This window comes from Poecilia latipinna, unplaced genomic scaffold (genome assembly GCF_001443285.1).
Source record: "Poecilia latipinna isolate Pla-1442-1.1 unplaced genomic scaffold, P_latipinna-1.0 Scaffold774, whole genome shotgun sequence".
Lineage (NCBI taxonomy): Eukaryota > Metazoa > Chordata > Actinopteri > Cyprinodontiformes > Poeciliidae > Poecilia > Poecilia latipinna.
In genome coordinates, this window is record NW_015113390.1 from 78,280 (window position 1) to 95,490 (window position 17,211).

The 17,211-nt window shown below is 37.5% G+C and overlaps 1 protein-coding gene across 1 annotated transcript in view; it reads right to left on the reverse strand.

The window, feature by feature from the left end:
- Window positions 1–16,038, reverse strand: part of LOC106955892 (sushi, nidogen and EGF-like domain-containing protein 1) — a 90,055-nt gene extending 74,017 nt beyond the window's left edge. The window contains exons 1-2 of the mRNA XM_015046328.1: window positions 15,828–16,038; window positions 15,576–15,662 (exon numbers count right to left, since the gene is read on the reverse strand). Coding sequence (XP_014901814.1) covers window positions 15,576–15,662; window positions 15,828–16,038 — 298 coding nt within the window. The remainder of the gene's footprint in view (window positions 1–15,575; window positions 15,663–15,827) is intronic.
- Between the last annotated feature and the right edge of the window lie 1,173 nt (window positions 16,039–17,211).

Here is a 17,211-nt window from a genome sequence, read left to right on the forward strand (position 1 = left end):
TTAAAAAAAACCACCCAGTTACCGGTGAATTCTTTTGCGCCGGGGGGGGGGGGGGGGGGGGGGGGGGTATTACAGTTTCATTTTTAAATTATGGTCAAAGGCAAGACTAATTATTGGTCAAGAGTTAGTTTGGAAGCTCAGACAGTACTAAGGTGCTGTCATAATAAAACACAAAATCTTCTTAATCTCTGAAAAAAGAAGACATTGAAATGATAATATGGCTTAAGGTTAATTTGCCATTCGTCTCCTTATTTCAGTGTTATTTTAATGCTAAAACAGTGCAACTTATATTAATAAAAAACAAACTGGAGTCATTAGAGACACATTAGTAAGGTTATTCCTTACAGGTATCGGTTTCCAACTTCAGACATCAACTTCCATTGAAGTCTTAAGTGCCAATTATGTTTTTTTCTTTCCAGGTCTATATAATATAAAAGAGGGAAAAAACATGCTTTGTGTTTGTTGACTGACATAATCCAACAGAGGATGGTCTAATTACACATTATGCCCATTTATGCATTACGTACACCTTTAATAGATCTCCATTAAACTGAAAAAGGCCAACATAGTAGATGCTTTTGCTTGATGCATTAATTAAAAGATTAAAGTAAGAGTTCTTAATCTTGATGCATTTTAGAAATAAGGGAATAGAAGATTTTCATTGTTTTGTATTAAACCACACAATGACTTGTCAAGAAAAATCTGATAATTCTGATCTCAGTTCTGTTGTTTGGTGAATCTCAAGCGGAGAGATTTATTCAACCACTGATTGCTCAGTCTCAGCTGCATTTGACCAAATGTGGTTTATAGATTAACATGCAGACATATCAAATCGGAAATAAATAATTCTACACACAAAAAATAAAATATTATTTAAAAGACAGTTTGAAATGTATGGAATCTTTATTTTAAGTGTGATGTAAAAAAAATAAAAATAACTGTGATAGTATTGGAGAACACTGCAGTGATAACAGATTTCTATCAACTTATAATTTGCTGCCTGTTTTCATGCTTTTCCTTCATCTTCATCATCTTGGTCGCTAGAAACATGCACCCTTAGTGAGCACTGAAGGCAACAGAAGTCCATCCAACTGGCCAAATGTACCACTGGCAAGCAGAACGTTCATGCATGGCACTTATATAATATCCAACCAAATGTTGCGTCAATTCAATCCTTTGGTTTGAGATATAGCACACATTGATGTTGCAATGACGACTGTGAGTTGCTGTATTCTACAGACGATTAATAATAACAATTAATCACCAGATTGTCGCCATTACATATAGTTCTCCTACAATCACAGTTTTCTTTCAATAAAATAAGAGTTGATTATGTCAAATTACTTAAAATTTAAATAAAGCCTATTCCCACATACCAAATAAAAAGACTTAATTGTTCAAGTCTCTTTGTTAGTGCAAAACCAAACACATTTGTCTAAATTTGTTAACTATTTTAGGGCTGTTGAAAACAAATATTTTAGTAGTCAAGTAATCTATCGATTATTCTTACGAGTAATCAGATAAAAAAGAAAGATAAAACATTGGTAAATCTAACATAACAGCAGTGTTACTATCACATATCAACATCAGTCCAATTTTTTCCACATTTGAGCTTCCCTAACAGTTACTTTTCTGTAGTTTAGAAAGTAATCATCAATCAATAAAATCCTCCCAGGCCGAACTGGAAAACTGGACGTTATGCTGCTAACACTTAGCTTCCGTCAACAACTCAGGCGGAAGTGAGAGCGCTGCGCAACGCAAATAACGTCCCGGCCAGAACACGGTGCGATAAATAATAAAAAATAAATTAACAAAGCTTCGAAGCAGGTAAATTTTCCTCGAGGAATTTTAATAATCGAGGGACTCGAATCACTCAAGGAGTCGTTTCAGCCCTAAACTATTTGCAACAAAGATCCCCCAGACAAACATTTTATTTTAATAAGCATCATGGCAGCTTGACCCGAAGAAGCACCCAAATTCATTTAGAGCATGGCGACTTTTAACCCATTAGGAAACCATGAATTAAACATAAATGTGTGCATCCCTTTAAAATGAAATGTAACTACTGTGTACTTCTCCATTTTGAGTTGAATGTGATGCGACCACGTTTTCCCCTCTCTAAAACACATCACAGTGATTAAAGCTTTCACTGTCATATCTTTCAATAAGAAAATAACGGCTTCTCTTGTCTGCTATGCTGCTCCTGTCACTCATGTCAACAGGTGTCGTGTTAAAGATATATTTATGAGAAACCTGATGCTCAAATGATGAAAAAAAGAAAAATGATCTTAGAAGCATGACATCATATAATGATGCAGACACCCACTCCATCCAGATCGAAGAAGAAAATAATTACATTTTCTGTTGCCTTTCAATAAAGTTCACATTGGCAATACATATAGTCCTAAAATCACGGTTTGCGTGTAGGTTGCAAACCAAATATGCCTCACTTTTCAAGATCCTACTTGGCAGATCATTCACAGAGCAAAATTGCTTATTTGTTCAACTCAAAACTCCCGGTCAGCTCAAAATGTTAAAGAGATACTGTACGGTGTTCCTCTGCAACATCAAAAGTATATTAAAGATGGATGGAGTTACAAAAAAAAACATCTTTTCTTATTTGTTGCCCTCATATATCAAACCCACTGGCCTAAGCTGTGCATTGTATGTACTGAAAAGGGCAAGCCTGACAAATTGAATTTTCTTGATCCTGCTTACCCACTCGTTCATTGAGCTTCATGTTTCAGCCATGACTTTCCCAGAAAGCCAGCGAGCAAAAAAAAAGAGAGAAAGCACCATGTATGCACTGGTTATATGTGCGATGATGTGCCTTATCAAACCTTCAAACATCATGCAGCTGCTTCTTCTCTGTAATTCCTTGTCTGTTTTTAATCTGTGCAAAGAACATAATTTAGTCTTTGCAAATATCCTTGAAATGACTGAAGGATTTACTGCACAGTAAATACTGTGAGACAAAAATAAACAATCTCATGTCCCAATAATATACAAGCTTAATCCAAATTCCAGGCAAACCCTAGCCACTTATTTTATTCGTAACATCAAACAAGATCAGCTGGATGTGTTCTGTATAAACCATAGATATGTCATGCATGGAATATCGACTTTGTGTGTAATACACTGTGAGAGGAAACAAGAGAGGATGTGAGATGCTATAAATATTCCTTTTTTTAATACATTGAACTGAATATTTAAACCTTCAACCTCCTTTGACATCTTTTGTTAAACTCCTGCCAGTTTCAGTATTATAGTACAACACGCTATTTTCAGAATGTGCTAGCACTCCTAAGACTACTAAGGCAGGTTAGAAAGGTCACACAAGTAAATATTTAATAAGCTTCAAACACCCCTAAATAATACACAGACAAAACTGTGGCAAGACTTAGCTTTGGAGCAAACCAGAAAAAGAAAGACAAACCTTAGCATTAGAGGGCTTAATAAATACTTCATCTGGAAATTTACTAATTTTATATAATAATTGATACAATAATTATGACATCAAACCTTTTTATGAGGTCTACAAAACTCCAATTAACATTTAAACACTTTGTGTCTCCTGTTTCCTCATCCAATAAATGTAAGACTTATCGCTATTAACTCTTATTAGCTACTAAATCATCTATAAAATGCCTTAAATAAATTGCTGAGAAATGAATACAGTAATTTAAGAAAAAAAGGCTCAGTTTATAGTCAATGTATTCACTTGTGCCCCTCATATTGGCAGATCCTGGAGGCTCATTTATTTTAGAAATGATTCCAAATGGGAAAGACTTGAGAACATAAAGTTTATTGCTGATCTTCACGAATCCCTTGCTTACTATTTCCATATCCACCAAAAGAGCAGTAACAATCTGTTAAAGATGGAACAGTGACTTGCAACGTCATGATACAAAAAGTGGTTTGCAAAAATAATTCAATTTATAAATGGAAATATTGTCAATAATGGCTCTCTCCATAGTTCACTGCCACTTTTTTCTCGTGTATTGAGTTTTCCTTTGAATTCTTGCTTTTTAAGATCCATTAGCCTACATTGTGTTGTTAGGAAGAGTCTATTTTGATGATTCCTTGCAGAAATCAATCCAAGGTGACGATTGTGAATTTTAACTCAGCTTTCCAAATACTATTTTTCACACATGATTTAGGGTTTAATGAGGAGAGAGACTATATTTCCCAGTGCTATGTTGGTTTTGATTACATTTTTTTAATTAAAAAAAATAATAATAATTGAAAACTGCTTTTATAGTAAAAACATTGGTAGTGTAGCAGCATCTTGGGGTCACTGAGTCTAAATAACAACGATTAGATGGTATCTACATAACTACCAGCTGCTAAGGAGGCATGTCAGAAAAAGGCCTTTTCTGATCTACTATCACAATTATTATGTTGACAAGCTCACTAAATACTTCCAGAACCTTGCCAGGAACTGTGTGCGTTTCTTCAATGACAACATTAACCCTACTGACTTGAGGGTGTGTCTGCTGTGCAACAAAGGATGAAAATATAGAGAATCTCCGCATGGCTACTCTTACGATAATCCATGATACTGTGGGTCTGTTCTTCAGAAAACTCAGGGTAATATGGACTCCTAGTAAATAAAGACATGTTCAAGAAATAAAAACTGGTACTAATTAGTGCTGCACCTCTTAAAATGTATTTCTTAACATGTTTTTTTTTTTTTTAATGTTTCCTTCTGATGTTTCAAGAGGGTAGACGTAAATCTCTGTGGGGTAAAACACATCAATTACTCCCGAAATAGCAGCAATCCATTAAATATTTTCTCAATTTCCCTGTTGAATTTGCTGTTTACAAAATACCTTGAAGTTACATAAGCTATGCTGAGCTCTCTGTAGGCTTGATCTTCTAATAAAACCATTACTGTTATTTTTTTGGACATTTATTCTCTTATGGGGGGAACCCTTCATTCCAATCCTTTGAGTTTTATCCCGTAGTGGTATGACTTACACAGGTGGTTACAACAGAATTTAGTTTGCCCTTGGTGATATTACGGGGTCGAAGCAAAATGAACCCTTGGGGCAGAACAGAATATAGTCTAATAAAAAAATAGCATCTCTAATGTCTGGCACGATCTTACTTTGTCCTTCTCTTGTTCCTTTTCTTCCAAAAAAATATTACAACTCTAAATTCCTCTGTTTAGAAATTGGAGGAAAAAAAAAACATACTTACCTATTAATTCCCCAAGGATTGTGTAGCTCTACAAAATTTACAATATTACTGAAATAAAATATATAAAGAAAATGAAGATAGAGGTTGTTAGGTTCATTTCTGCGCTCTAATACTAAAAGATGCTGCAACTTGTAGCAACTATTGCCTTAACTTCTAAATGCCGACGGCTTCTTTTTCCACACTGGAGAATAATTTTCAGTTTTCGAATGGGTCCTACTTTGATGTTTGATGATGAGTGTTTTCTGTCCATTGAATTCCACGTTAGAGTAAATTTCCATCCTGATTCACAGCCTTTTACCTTTCTCATTCTATTTTCCTGTATGGCACCATGCATCCCAAGGGGTAATTTAAAACATCTGGGCTGAAGTTATTTGCCTAAACACTGCACTTCACCTCTCAGTAGGTATGCCATTACCCTAAATACGCCTCCTTAAAACACATCAGAGGCTTATCTTTATTTAAGATAAAGCACAAGGCTCCACTAGAGCTTTCAATTGAAAATTGAGTTTATTTAAAAGAAATATCCGGAAAACCCATCTGGCTGGCGTGATAAAAAAAAATAGTGTTTTGTTTTTTTTTTACTTTGTGCTTTTGAAAATGAGAGAAGTATAGATTCACATCAGTAATGTGCAAAAACAGTCTGAATTGTTGCTTCAACTTTCTGCAGTGACATTTCTGGGTTACATCTTCAAACTTTGCAAACAGAGACCCACGCAGAAGTGCGCACACACAAAATCACAAACGCATAGCCTGCTTCCAGCACCGTTAACTCAAAGATACGTTAAAACAGCAACAGTATCTTGCAAAAGTATTTACATTCCTTGAGCTCTTCTACATTTTCGTCACATGATAACCAGGAACTCCCTTGTACTTTATCAGGATTTTGTGTGATGGAGCCAAAAGTAATCCATAATTGTAGAATAAGATGATATTAATATATTCTTTTTAAGTTTGAATTTTTGTTACAATTAAAGTAATATTATCATGTTCATTTGCAGTCAATGCTTCTGAATCAAGACTTTGTAGAACCGCCTTTTGCTAAAATTGCAAAAAAAAAAAAAAAGTGGTTTTGTAATTGTAGCAAAACCACCGTTGCTACAGTTTTATTTTAGGGTATGACTCTGCTAGCTTTGAACATTTAAAGACTGAAGCTTTTCCATTCGTCCTAGCAAATTAGCTCTGTCCCAGTCAGACTAAATGGTTTGCTCTGATATTCAGTTTTGAAGGCTTTTTACGCTCTTAAGTCTTTTGTACCCTCTGACAGGTCTTCTTCCAGTATTGTCCTGTATTCAGCTCCATCTATCGTTCCATCATCATCTGGCCAGGCTCCGGCCAGATGAAGGAAGGAACAGACTGCCGCAGCATGATGCTGCTACCATTGTCTTCATGGGGGTGGTGTGTGTTTTAAGGCCACTCATAGCAGTTTACACAGTTTTGGTCTCAGTATGTGACAGCACCACATTTTGGATGTTTATGTAGCCCATATTATGTTCAGAACATTTTCACCAGAGCTTCTTATAGTTTCCACTCAATTATGGCTTTCTTCTTGCCACTTGTTCCATGAAGACCAGATTTGTGGAGAGCAAAAATCAAAGTTGTCCTCCCACCTAATCTGTGGATCTTTTCAGCTTTTTTACGGTTATTATGTGATTTTTGTGATTAATCCACCCCTTGATTTGGAGCCGTTTGCTTTGTCGTGCCTGGAGGTGACATTCGTTGTGAATTAGTGAAACTAAATTAAATTCAAACTGAACTGGCAGATCTATCAGTTTTGAGAGACAATAATGTCCCGGTAGGTTTGCGGTTGTGACATTCGCTTTCCATTTTCAGATGATGGATCAAGCATTTCTCTGTGAGGGGAGTGAACACTTGCAACACACTGTATGTGTTTGTCGCAGCACGGTGGAAGGATTATGGTAGCTTTGTCCAAACTTTATTTTAGGGGGGACTTTCTTTGTGAGAAGAAAAAAAAAACTGTTAAGACCATTAACTGTTATCCGCCCAGGATCAATGTTTACATAATGAATCTGGAGGCCTGTATCTCTTTATCTCCTATTGTTAGTAATAAATTCACCCAGATGCTTAACCATTTGATCTAAAATCAGATGACTAGGTTTGCTGAAAATGTTTTGATGTTGCAAAATCCAACTGGGGAAACTTTATCATAAAATACCAAATTTAACTGCTGTGGCCTGAATTTCGACTTGGTCTGGCAATGCTTCAACGTACAAAATCTGGAGCTAATTTGTAATAAATACAAGCAGAATGCTACAAGCCTTGGTTTCAAATGGTTGAAAAAAATAAATAAAAATCCTTCCCAAATCTTAAATCATTAGAAGTTTGAAAGGAAACGAATCCCTAAGTACTTGAGAGCTCTTTAAAACCTTCAAGTACCCGAAACTTTCAGAGACGGGAAGGATAACACTAACCCACACTCGAGCACTAAAAGACTTCATGTCCTCACAGCAGAAGAACATCCCTAAAATGTGCCAATTTAGCCAGCTTTTCTGTCTAAGCATGCAACATTTAATGGTTTTTGCCTCATCTAACCATTTGTGCGTGGGGTATAAATTCAGAAAAGGCTACTGTGCAGTTTTAACCCCGCTTCCCCAAAGCAGTAGTCAGCCAGTAAAACTTAAACCAGCTGTAGCTACCCTCCTCCACAGATTTAAAAGCTGCTGTGGTTCTGCACTGTAATCCAAAATCAGTTATTCTGCTTATTGATCTGTTATGAAAAGGTGCAGTTCTGGTAAACACTGATAAAGAAAGGCTGATGCTGGCGTGACACCACTCCAACAAATCAGTCAGGCCCAGAGCTCTGAGCAACCACTCCCACAGCAAAACAAGTAAATAAACAAAAGCAGTCAGCATAAAGAAACAGCTGGGATGCATCCTAGTGCTTACCATAATCCTTTATGTTGCTAACAAACTTAATGCCTCGACACAAACTTGATCATGAAAGATGACCAATCCTCTTCGCCAAAAAAAAGATACGTTTACATTCATGTAATTTCTAAGTTGCAAAAAAATGTAATCTTTTGAAGTTTTGTGAAAGGAGTTATGAATGTTTTCCACTGCAAACGGCTGGACTAATTATGTTGAGTCTCTTCACAACCTCTTTCCATCTCTGCATTTCTTGCACCACAGTGGAGCTTATTCAGCTGGGTTGAAGAAATCCAACAAATTCCTTTAAAATAAATTCCAAGTAAAATTGAAGCGTTGTTTCACTTTATACATTACATTTTGGGATAATCAGAGATTCAGAAACTTTTAATTAGTATTCATGGCTCTTTTTTTTCTCTGTAGGTTTGGATATGATATGAGAGTCTTATTTCTACAGCCACTTTAAGAATGTTCCTGCATTTTTATCAGGAGTGCCAATAGCTGTGGCCAACAGTGTACGCATCACTGTGAAAAACTTAAACTAATCTGAAAATAATTACGAAAACATCCAGGGACACTGACAGGAACAAGCCTAAAAGAAAAAAATAAATAAAAAGTCTAAGCACAAAAAGAGTATGGAAAAATACTTCATCACTGTTAGAGACTCCACATCACTTCTGTACCACTGACAGTCCAGGGCCCAATCTTTTATTTTATTTTTTTATTTTTTTTGTCAACTAACTGCTGCAACAATTTAGGATGAGAGCTCACTCTCTGTCTCATCTCTGCTTTTCATGCCTCCTGTCAGATCCACTCATTCTCCCCATGTTTCCAATCAGTCTTCATCACTGTTGGCAGCTAAAACAATGACTTTCAGTGTAATTGATGTATTTTAGACATAATGGGTGAAACTGTTGGAAAAGCGTCTTATACCAGTTTGCCATCCTGGTCCTTATTTCAGACCAGTTTTCTAACTTAATTGAATGTATTAAATGCATTTCTATTAATTTGATATTATTATGCAAAATAGGTCCAATGAATATCAAAATGTGTAGGAATACATAAATCCAGTTTACAACGATACAATCAAATTAACGAGACTAAATGATTATAATTATATTAGAATATAGTCAAATTTAGCTGATGGCTATATAACGCCAATTAGTGAACAATTGTCTACCTAAGGAAGGCCACAGGACTGTGTCCTTGACTCTGCATCAATTAATTATCCATAGCTAGTCAACTGCAGCTTTGATGTGCTTTTATAAATATGTCTAACTTCCCCCTATGAGCGGGTGAATTTTTTATGTTGTAAGTCAGAGGAAAATGTCCTCCTTGAGCCAGCTGACTGGCAGTGCACAGCAACTGCTCAGAGAGGAGCAGGGCAGCGATCTTCTCGGCTCCATGGAGCTTAAGAACTTGTGTTCACCCTGGCACTTGGATATTTTGTTGAAAATTATTTACTAACTTTTTAATACTTTCTTATATCTTGATACCGGTAACCAGGCCATGTGATTAAAAAATGTCATTTTTTAATCACAGCGTTAAGAATAAAACAAAATGTGATGTAAAAAACCGCAACGTATCTGATTTCTCAGCTCAAACTGAGAGAATGGACTCAACCCTCTGACAGAGGAAGTGCTATCTTGTGATGTATTTGTGGCGAGCTTTTGAAAATGTTGATTCCTTAAAGATTATAAAAATAAAGTAGCTAAAAACCTGTAACTTAGCTTATGAAGGGGAGCATGCTGATATTTGAGCAGACATTTCCCCATTGTCAGAAATGTCCCCATCGTGGGGCAATAAAAGGTATTTCTGTTTCTGTTGATATTTCTTCCTATGTTAATACTAATGCTTCTGTCCGGTCGCTCTGGGTTCTTTACTTTGTATTTAGGCTTTAACAAACAAGTACGACTGTTGACCACTAAACTCAAACTAATCCGGATTGTTGGTATTTACAATCTGGATATTCTATGTCAGCAAGCAAAGCCGTACACCAAGATTTCCAGAGTGCATATATTTCAGACAGGGCTATATAAAACTTATCATCTGTTTTCTTTTTCTTTTTTCTTTTTTTTTTGCTAAACACACACTGTGAGCCTTCTCACAGTTGAGTCATTTATCACGACCCAGTGGGATTACTTAAAACCAGTGTGCGGTCTTATGAAAGCTTGAGCTCGGAGATGATAGGCTGCTTCATGTTCTTAGCAGAACAACTAATGTACACTCAACATGAACTGACACTACAAAAAGAGCACTCATATAATCTTTTTTACTATTTCCAGGGGCCCTCTTCTTCCTGGCAGAGCCACGGTTTGAATTTTGACACCGGCTTTAATACAATGCTGGGGAGAAGAAAAAATAAAATAAAATAAAATCACAGCTTAAACCCACCATTATAATGCTGCCTGCTGCTTTCAGTAAATGATGCTTTTAACATGTCTGAGCGGTTTTACAATCAATGTTTCCAGACTTGTGTGAATAAGAGCAGATAATGATTTGAAAGGGGGAAAAAAACAAGAAGAGTTGTGCATGAAAAGAAGCTATTTTTACTGCCGATAAGCCTTTTTTTTTTCTTTCCATGAGAGGAGTTTAAACATTTCTCCTTTTTCCATTCTCTGATGTACAAACGTGGAACTGATAAGCTGCAAGTTACCTTAAAAAGCGAGAAATGAGCCTGAAGCCCAGCATAGCATTTCGAAAGAGACTGTGTGGACTAGTCACAGGCTTACTCGATTACTAGAGGTTAAATAAGATAAAAAGATAAAGCAAAAATATTCACATACCTACTTAGCTTCCTTCCAAAATCTAACACGAAGCTGTGTGGATTTAAAGAATATATTCCAACCAACACTGCCACCTTTGTGTCATACCTTTATTAAAGCTCTTCGCCTGAGTGTCCTTGAATCCCCTATAACCGTCCCCCTAGTGCCCTCCTATTAAGTCGAGCATGAAATGTAGGCAGGACAGCAGAGGTCTGACTACATCACGACATAAGTAGCACTTTATCCATTAACTTGTCACCGTAAGAGACAAATGACCTCTCTGCCAAATATTAAGGGGATTAAGGAACATGTGCACGGACGATGAATAGCCCAATTAAGTTCCACAAATATATCCCAAAATAATTTAAGCCAATGTCAGTGCCTCACAGTTTCCTACGCAGAATTTTCCTTATGCACAGGATCACATCTCCTGAGTCACATTGATTCCTGCGGTTATCAGGGATGGAAATCTGACAAAGTCCTGACCTTTATTCTCTAATTGAAGAGTGTTGCATCTAAAACCGGGATGAAGGGCATATTGGACAGGGTTTGCGAGTCGTTACCCAAAGTTCAACCAGAACTTGCACAGGCCAAGAAATGCAACGAGGTTTCAGATAAATCCCTATTAGCTGTATATGTATTCAAGAATTAGCAATTAAATAGTAAACAAAGCTATATCTTGCTGTTCAGGGAAGTGCAGAATATGAATTGTTAAGTACAACAACTAGTACTTATTTGGCAAATATAATTAGCACTAATCCTATTTGTTCAGCTTAATCCTGAGGCCATGGTTCTCCGTTGGATAGAGGTGCACTACAACCTCTGGTCAAGAGTCAGTCTCTGCCTCGTACGACAAGTTTAAATATTTTGATGCCATGTTCACAGCTGGTGGTAGGAAAGAACAGGAGATGTTTAGATGGTTCAAGTTCTTAAATGGTTGCAATGTTTTGTTCTGTCATGATGAAAAAAACAAAATCCAGCGAGCAAAACATCTAAATCAGCTCTTATTAGCTGAACTCAGCTTGATGGATGGATGGATGGATGGATGGATGGATGGATGGATGGATGGATGGATGGATGGATGGATGGATGGATGGATGGATGGCAGCATAAAACATGCAACAAAAGTAAAGCCTTATTTTTTTCCCATGTAACAAATCACAGTGGCAGTATTTGGTAGGTGCCAACCAAGGCATAGCCAACCCTAACCCTACCCATGTCAAACCAATCTTTTTCAAGGCTCTCCTACTCAGAAGTGTCAACAATCTGATAAAACTGAAGCTCAGTAACAGGGTCTGTATTTGGCGCATTCAACGAGATATAAAATTGCACTTGTTTGTTTTATTTTTTTTTAGTACACACATTGGAAGCATAGCAGTGCATCACTTCAACAAAACATTAAATGTTTTACAATAGTGTCAAAATTGTGCAGATGTATACATATGAAACACTATTTTGCTTCTGATGTGTGGTATCCTAAAAAGACCCTAAAAAGTGGAACCGTAGATCCAGAGCAGAAAAGTAAAGAAGACGGAGAAAAGGAGGACGTTCAAATCATTGTTTCCATTGATCATAATGGGCAACATGAGATTTACGGCAAACGAGCAGGATGCCATCGAACTTCTGGAGATTACTGTACAAAGAAAGATTCTTCATAAGATGAACATTACAGAATCCTCCTCATCAGACTGAGTCAGAGGCTTCTTAAGATCTGTAGTAATACACACTGCTACATGAGGTCATCTCTCCCAACGGTCATCAGTGTTTCAAACAACTTTTTGAAGAAACTTGGATCATGTGAATTATAGCATTTAATTTCACCCTTGGATTAATAAAGTAGTTTTGAACTAAACTGAATTTGAAAATCCATCCAGACCCAAGCTGAAAGAGGTTATTTAATATTCTAGCAATGACATTTTTATCACTGTGAAAAGGTTGAAAAAGTTTGTCTGGTTCAGAGTGAATCCATTGACCAAAACAAAGCAGCAACATTATCGTTAATCATAATTCGTTGAATGTGGACAATTACACTGCTAATCAAGATGGCTTACCATTTGCCTAAAAGCCTTCAATTGTACAATTATTACAATTCGGCCCGAATCGAAAATAAGAAAAATTCCATTAGGTCTTTGTACAGAGAGGAGAGCATCTTACATTTCCACACACTGAGTGCAACCCTGTGCTTTGTCCAAGCTTGACAGGCAGAATACCAAACAATGTGTGAGAGTCAGCACCAGCAACCAGACGATGTGATGTATTGCGCACAGACTTGGAACAATGCAGTCTGTTTTTTACCTGGGGGGGCAATGTTTGTGGCACATCAATTTATTTCAGAGGCACTGTGTGACATCACCAATAGTGTTTGTTTTTTGGGCTATCTCTGAAGGCACCAGCGATCATTGAGTAATGACTGCGGATACGTGCAACGTTTCCTCGGTCTACACAGGGTATCTGTATCTCTGGGACTCAATCTGATGTTACAGGCAATGTTGCCTTCAAGGGAATTTAATCTTGTATCATGTACATTCCTTGGACATACATACATCGGCAGGTGATAGACTGCTGTTTTACCACTTCAACTTTTTAAAGGCATTTTACTGATTTTCGTTTATTCTTTAAACCTGATTAGTATAACGGCTTAAAACAATGGTGTCCCTCCTCCAATGGTCAGAGAGCAAAGGCACAACTTCTACATGTTTGCTTTCAAGAAAGACAAATTTGGTCATTTGGAAATGTGCGTGGTTGCACATAACACAAGCGTGGATGTGAAAGAAGTGCATCCTATCTAGTGATTTTAAGTGCTGAGAATTGGACCGTAAGCCAAGGGCATCAGCAGTGAATACAATCCAGATTTCTCACCAGGTACCGAGACACCTCTGGTATTCAGAGACCTTTTTACTTGATTTTATCAGGGCCGCCTCGAAACAGCAGGAGGTTACATTAAGTTGCTACACTCCTAACCTCTAAAACGAATTCCCGAAAAAACTGAGTTGTGAGAAAAACCTTTTCCCTTTATCTTGTAAAGCACTTTGAATTACCTTGTGAAAAAATGATACAATTAAACTTGCTTTGCCTACATTTGAAACTGCAGATGCCAAACTGAGAGCTGAATGTCTATAAAGTAGCAGATTGTAGACTTATGACCCAAGAAGATAGCCTTGTATCATTACATCTCCATTTTTAGACATTTTTGTTTCCTAGTGTAACTTTATTAAGAACTATATGTGTGTCATTGCTACATTTCCGATTAAAATGAACAAAAAATTCATGTAACTTTGGTCAGATGTTCATTTCCTGAAAACATCCATTTTTCAAAAGTTTGCGTCCAACAGATTGCTACATATGTTGCAATATTTTAGCAGCTGTGAGAAAAATAGTTGATTTTCTGTTTTAAAAAGAAACAATAACGCAAAACATTTTTTTTTTTTTGCCTAAATACCAGGAAACCTAGGTATCTTTGCTCAAGGTTATCATACTGTGAGAATCTCATATCAGCTCAATGCTAGTTAGATGAATTTCACTTCATAATGTCAACATTTTTTACTGGGATTAATTAAGGTACCGCCGAGGTATATTTTTAACTCTCCGAGCCTTGGAACAAGTCGACCCAAAGCACCAGAGCTCTGTTCTTCTCCTCCAGACTCATTATGCCAGTCTACCAGGGTGTATTATGTTTTGCAACGGTTGACACTGAGTTGACACCGTGGCTCAGGGAGCCTTAGAAAGTCTGCTCGAGGCAGACTCCTTGTTTAGAGACCGAGGTCTGCCTGACATGTGTGACTCCTGAGGCAAGTGTGTCGTTAAATGGATAGAGACAAGGAGGATGGCATGACCCACTTCCATTAGCGCAACTGCAGACTGTCTTCCTCACATACTATCCCACAGGTATACTGCTTTTGTGCTGACCATGAACAACATTAAGGCAGGCAAAAGCCTAAACATTCCCAACATCCAAAGGACGGGAAGCTTAAAAGGAGAAGAGGACGTGGATTGATTTGTAATGGATATTAAAGTGTATAGGTCAATCTATAAGCACGTAGCAATTTCCTCTGTAGGGAAGATTGTCTGGCTGTTAATGCTAAAACTCCAGGTTAGATGTAAAGTGCCTAATTGACCTTTTGGTGATGTCATCCTGGTCAATAACATTGCAGCTACCAAGGAAGGAGCAATTTATTCTCATTTTGGTAATTTCTCTGTTCCACTTATATATATATATATTTTTTTTTTGTATTCATCTGTCTTCATTTTCTCAGAAACCAGCTTGTTAAAGAGAAGGGGGTGATCGTCTGTTAGAGGCAGTTAAACCTGAACGCTCAGCATATTTTATCCAGACAAGCAGCTGATGCACATTTCGAGAAGGGAGCGCAGAAATGTCCATTTTTTTTTTTATTATTTTTTATTTGAACTCTGTGCGCCTAACACGGTAAACATCCCTCTAGTAAAAATATACCTGGATAAAGAAATGTTTTCAACCTTCTGACTGCATCAAAAGTGTCCTAGAAACACAAGTAACCCCATTAACTAATGAGTCGTGGACGTGTATACATATTAACACATCGTCCATACAGGGTGCTGCAAACAATACAGACCCACATAGCGTTGTGTGCACCTTCGTCTCTTTGATTAAAATTCTCAGCACTTTTTTAATATATTTTTGCACACAGTCTCTTACTTCGACTCAAATAACGCAAAATGAGGAAATGACAGCTTCACTCTTCCACTCACCTTTCACACGGTGTGGGACAGCGGCGCTCAAACACAACACGATGAAAGGGAGTAGCGGTCCCATCCTCGCACAGCAATCAGGTGAGTCTTCCAAGGTTACAGGGATTGTGGATAAAAAAAAAAAAAAAAAAAAAAAAAAACACACACACACACAAATCACACGATCAAAACTTCTCCTTCCTCCGCTCTCGCCAGGCTGCAGGAACAAACCTGGGAGATGCTGTTGTAGTATGTCCTTTCAAGGGAAAGTACCTCCTAAGTGATAAAGTCGCCTCTGGGGTTGCGCGGAGCAGGAACAAGTGAACTGTGTTGGCCACCTGCCGTCTGGCTCCTCTGCTGATGCCACTCCGATCCTACCGCAGTGGTGCGATGTAGTGAAGAGAGCGACGTGTGCGCTCCGCGCTCCCGGACATCTGCCGTCAAGCCCTCGGGTGTCGTGAGAGTCGCTACTTCCGATCTGCATCTACAAAATAAAATCCGATGACGGTTCGACTATGGAACATGATGTTGACTACTGTGTCTATTTATTTATGCAATAGAACGAAGGTTTTTAAACCGTGCATTTTAGCTGTAATTTACAAGAATCTAGTGATGTTTTTTTTTTTTTTTTTCCCCATAAATGGTGCTCTGGGCGACCTCAGGAAAAAAAATGGAAGAAAAGAACATAATGCCAGAGGTCACGGACGATAAAAGGCAAAACCATCTCAAAGAGCCTCCTGTTGGTGTTTGGAATCAAAAGCCTCCTCTGAATGCACAGTAAGGAACTTTGGAATAGATGGGTTACAGTGGCAGAAGAGCACCAAGTTACCCTTCAATCAGGTGACAATAGAAAACTGGGGCTACAATTCATAAAGGTTAATAAAAGTTGGACATCAACAGATTGGACTAAAACATTTCCTGGTCACTTGAGTTTACAGTTCACTCGTGACTTTCAGATAGTAATTTTTTGGCTGTGTTTCAAACCAGTAATAAGTCAAGAACACAGCATCTTAAACAGTTCATAATCATTACATAAACATTTTTTTTTCCACATCTACCATCTTAAATGTTTATCTACATTAAACAAATAAATAACATAAGTTAAAGGTTAGGTTTTTGTTATTTTTGCAGTGTGAGATTATGCTTATGGCACATTTTCAGCAGGGTGGTCAATAAATACAGAGGGTGCTGCATAGCTCTCCTTTGCACATATGTCACACTTTCTTTGCCACAGTCACACATCAGTGAGCACATCAGGGTCAATGTGGGTGCTGAAGCACAGTCTGACATGGGGATAAAACTGTCAATCTTAGTGAAATCTAGGAAAAATGCCACTCTACCGACACTGAGGCTCGACTGTGACACAACCCTGGCTTATGAATCTATACATTCTGCAAACAGATTTCTAAGAGTTCTTACTTAAACTCACTAAAGGTGCATCTAACGTATTAAATAAAAATATTTAAGCTCTCCTGTCCCATCACACCCTCTCCAGGTGTGAATGGACATGTCTTCAGCTGCAGGAAACTCCAAAAGCATCAGATTTCTTCTGTTCACGGAATGTCGCCCTATTCTTTAATCAATGGACATAAATATTAGTTGATGTAATCAGAACATTTATTAAGCCCTGTAGGTACAGAACCCTGATTTTTTTTTA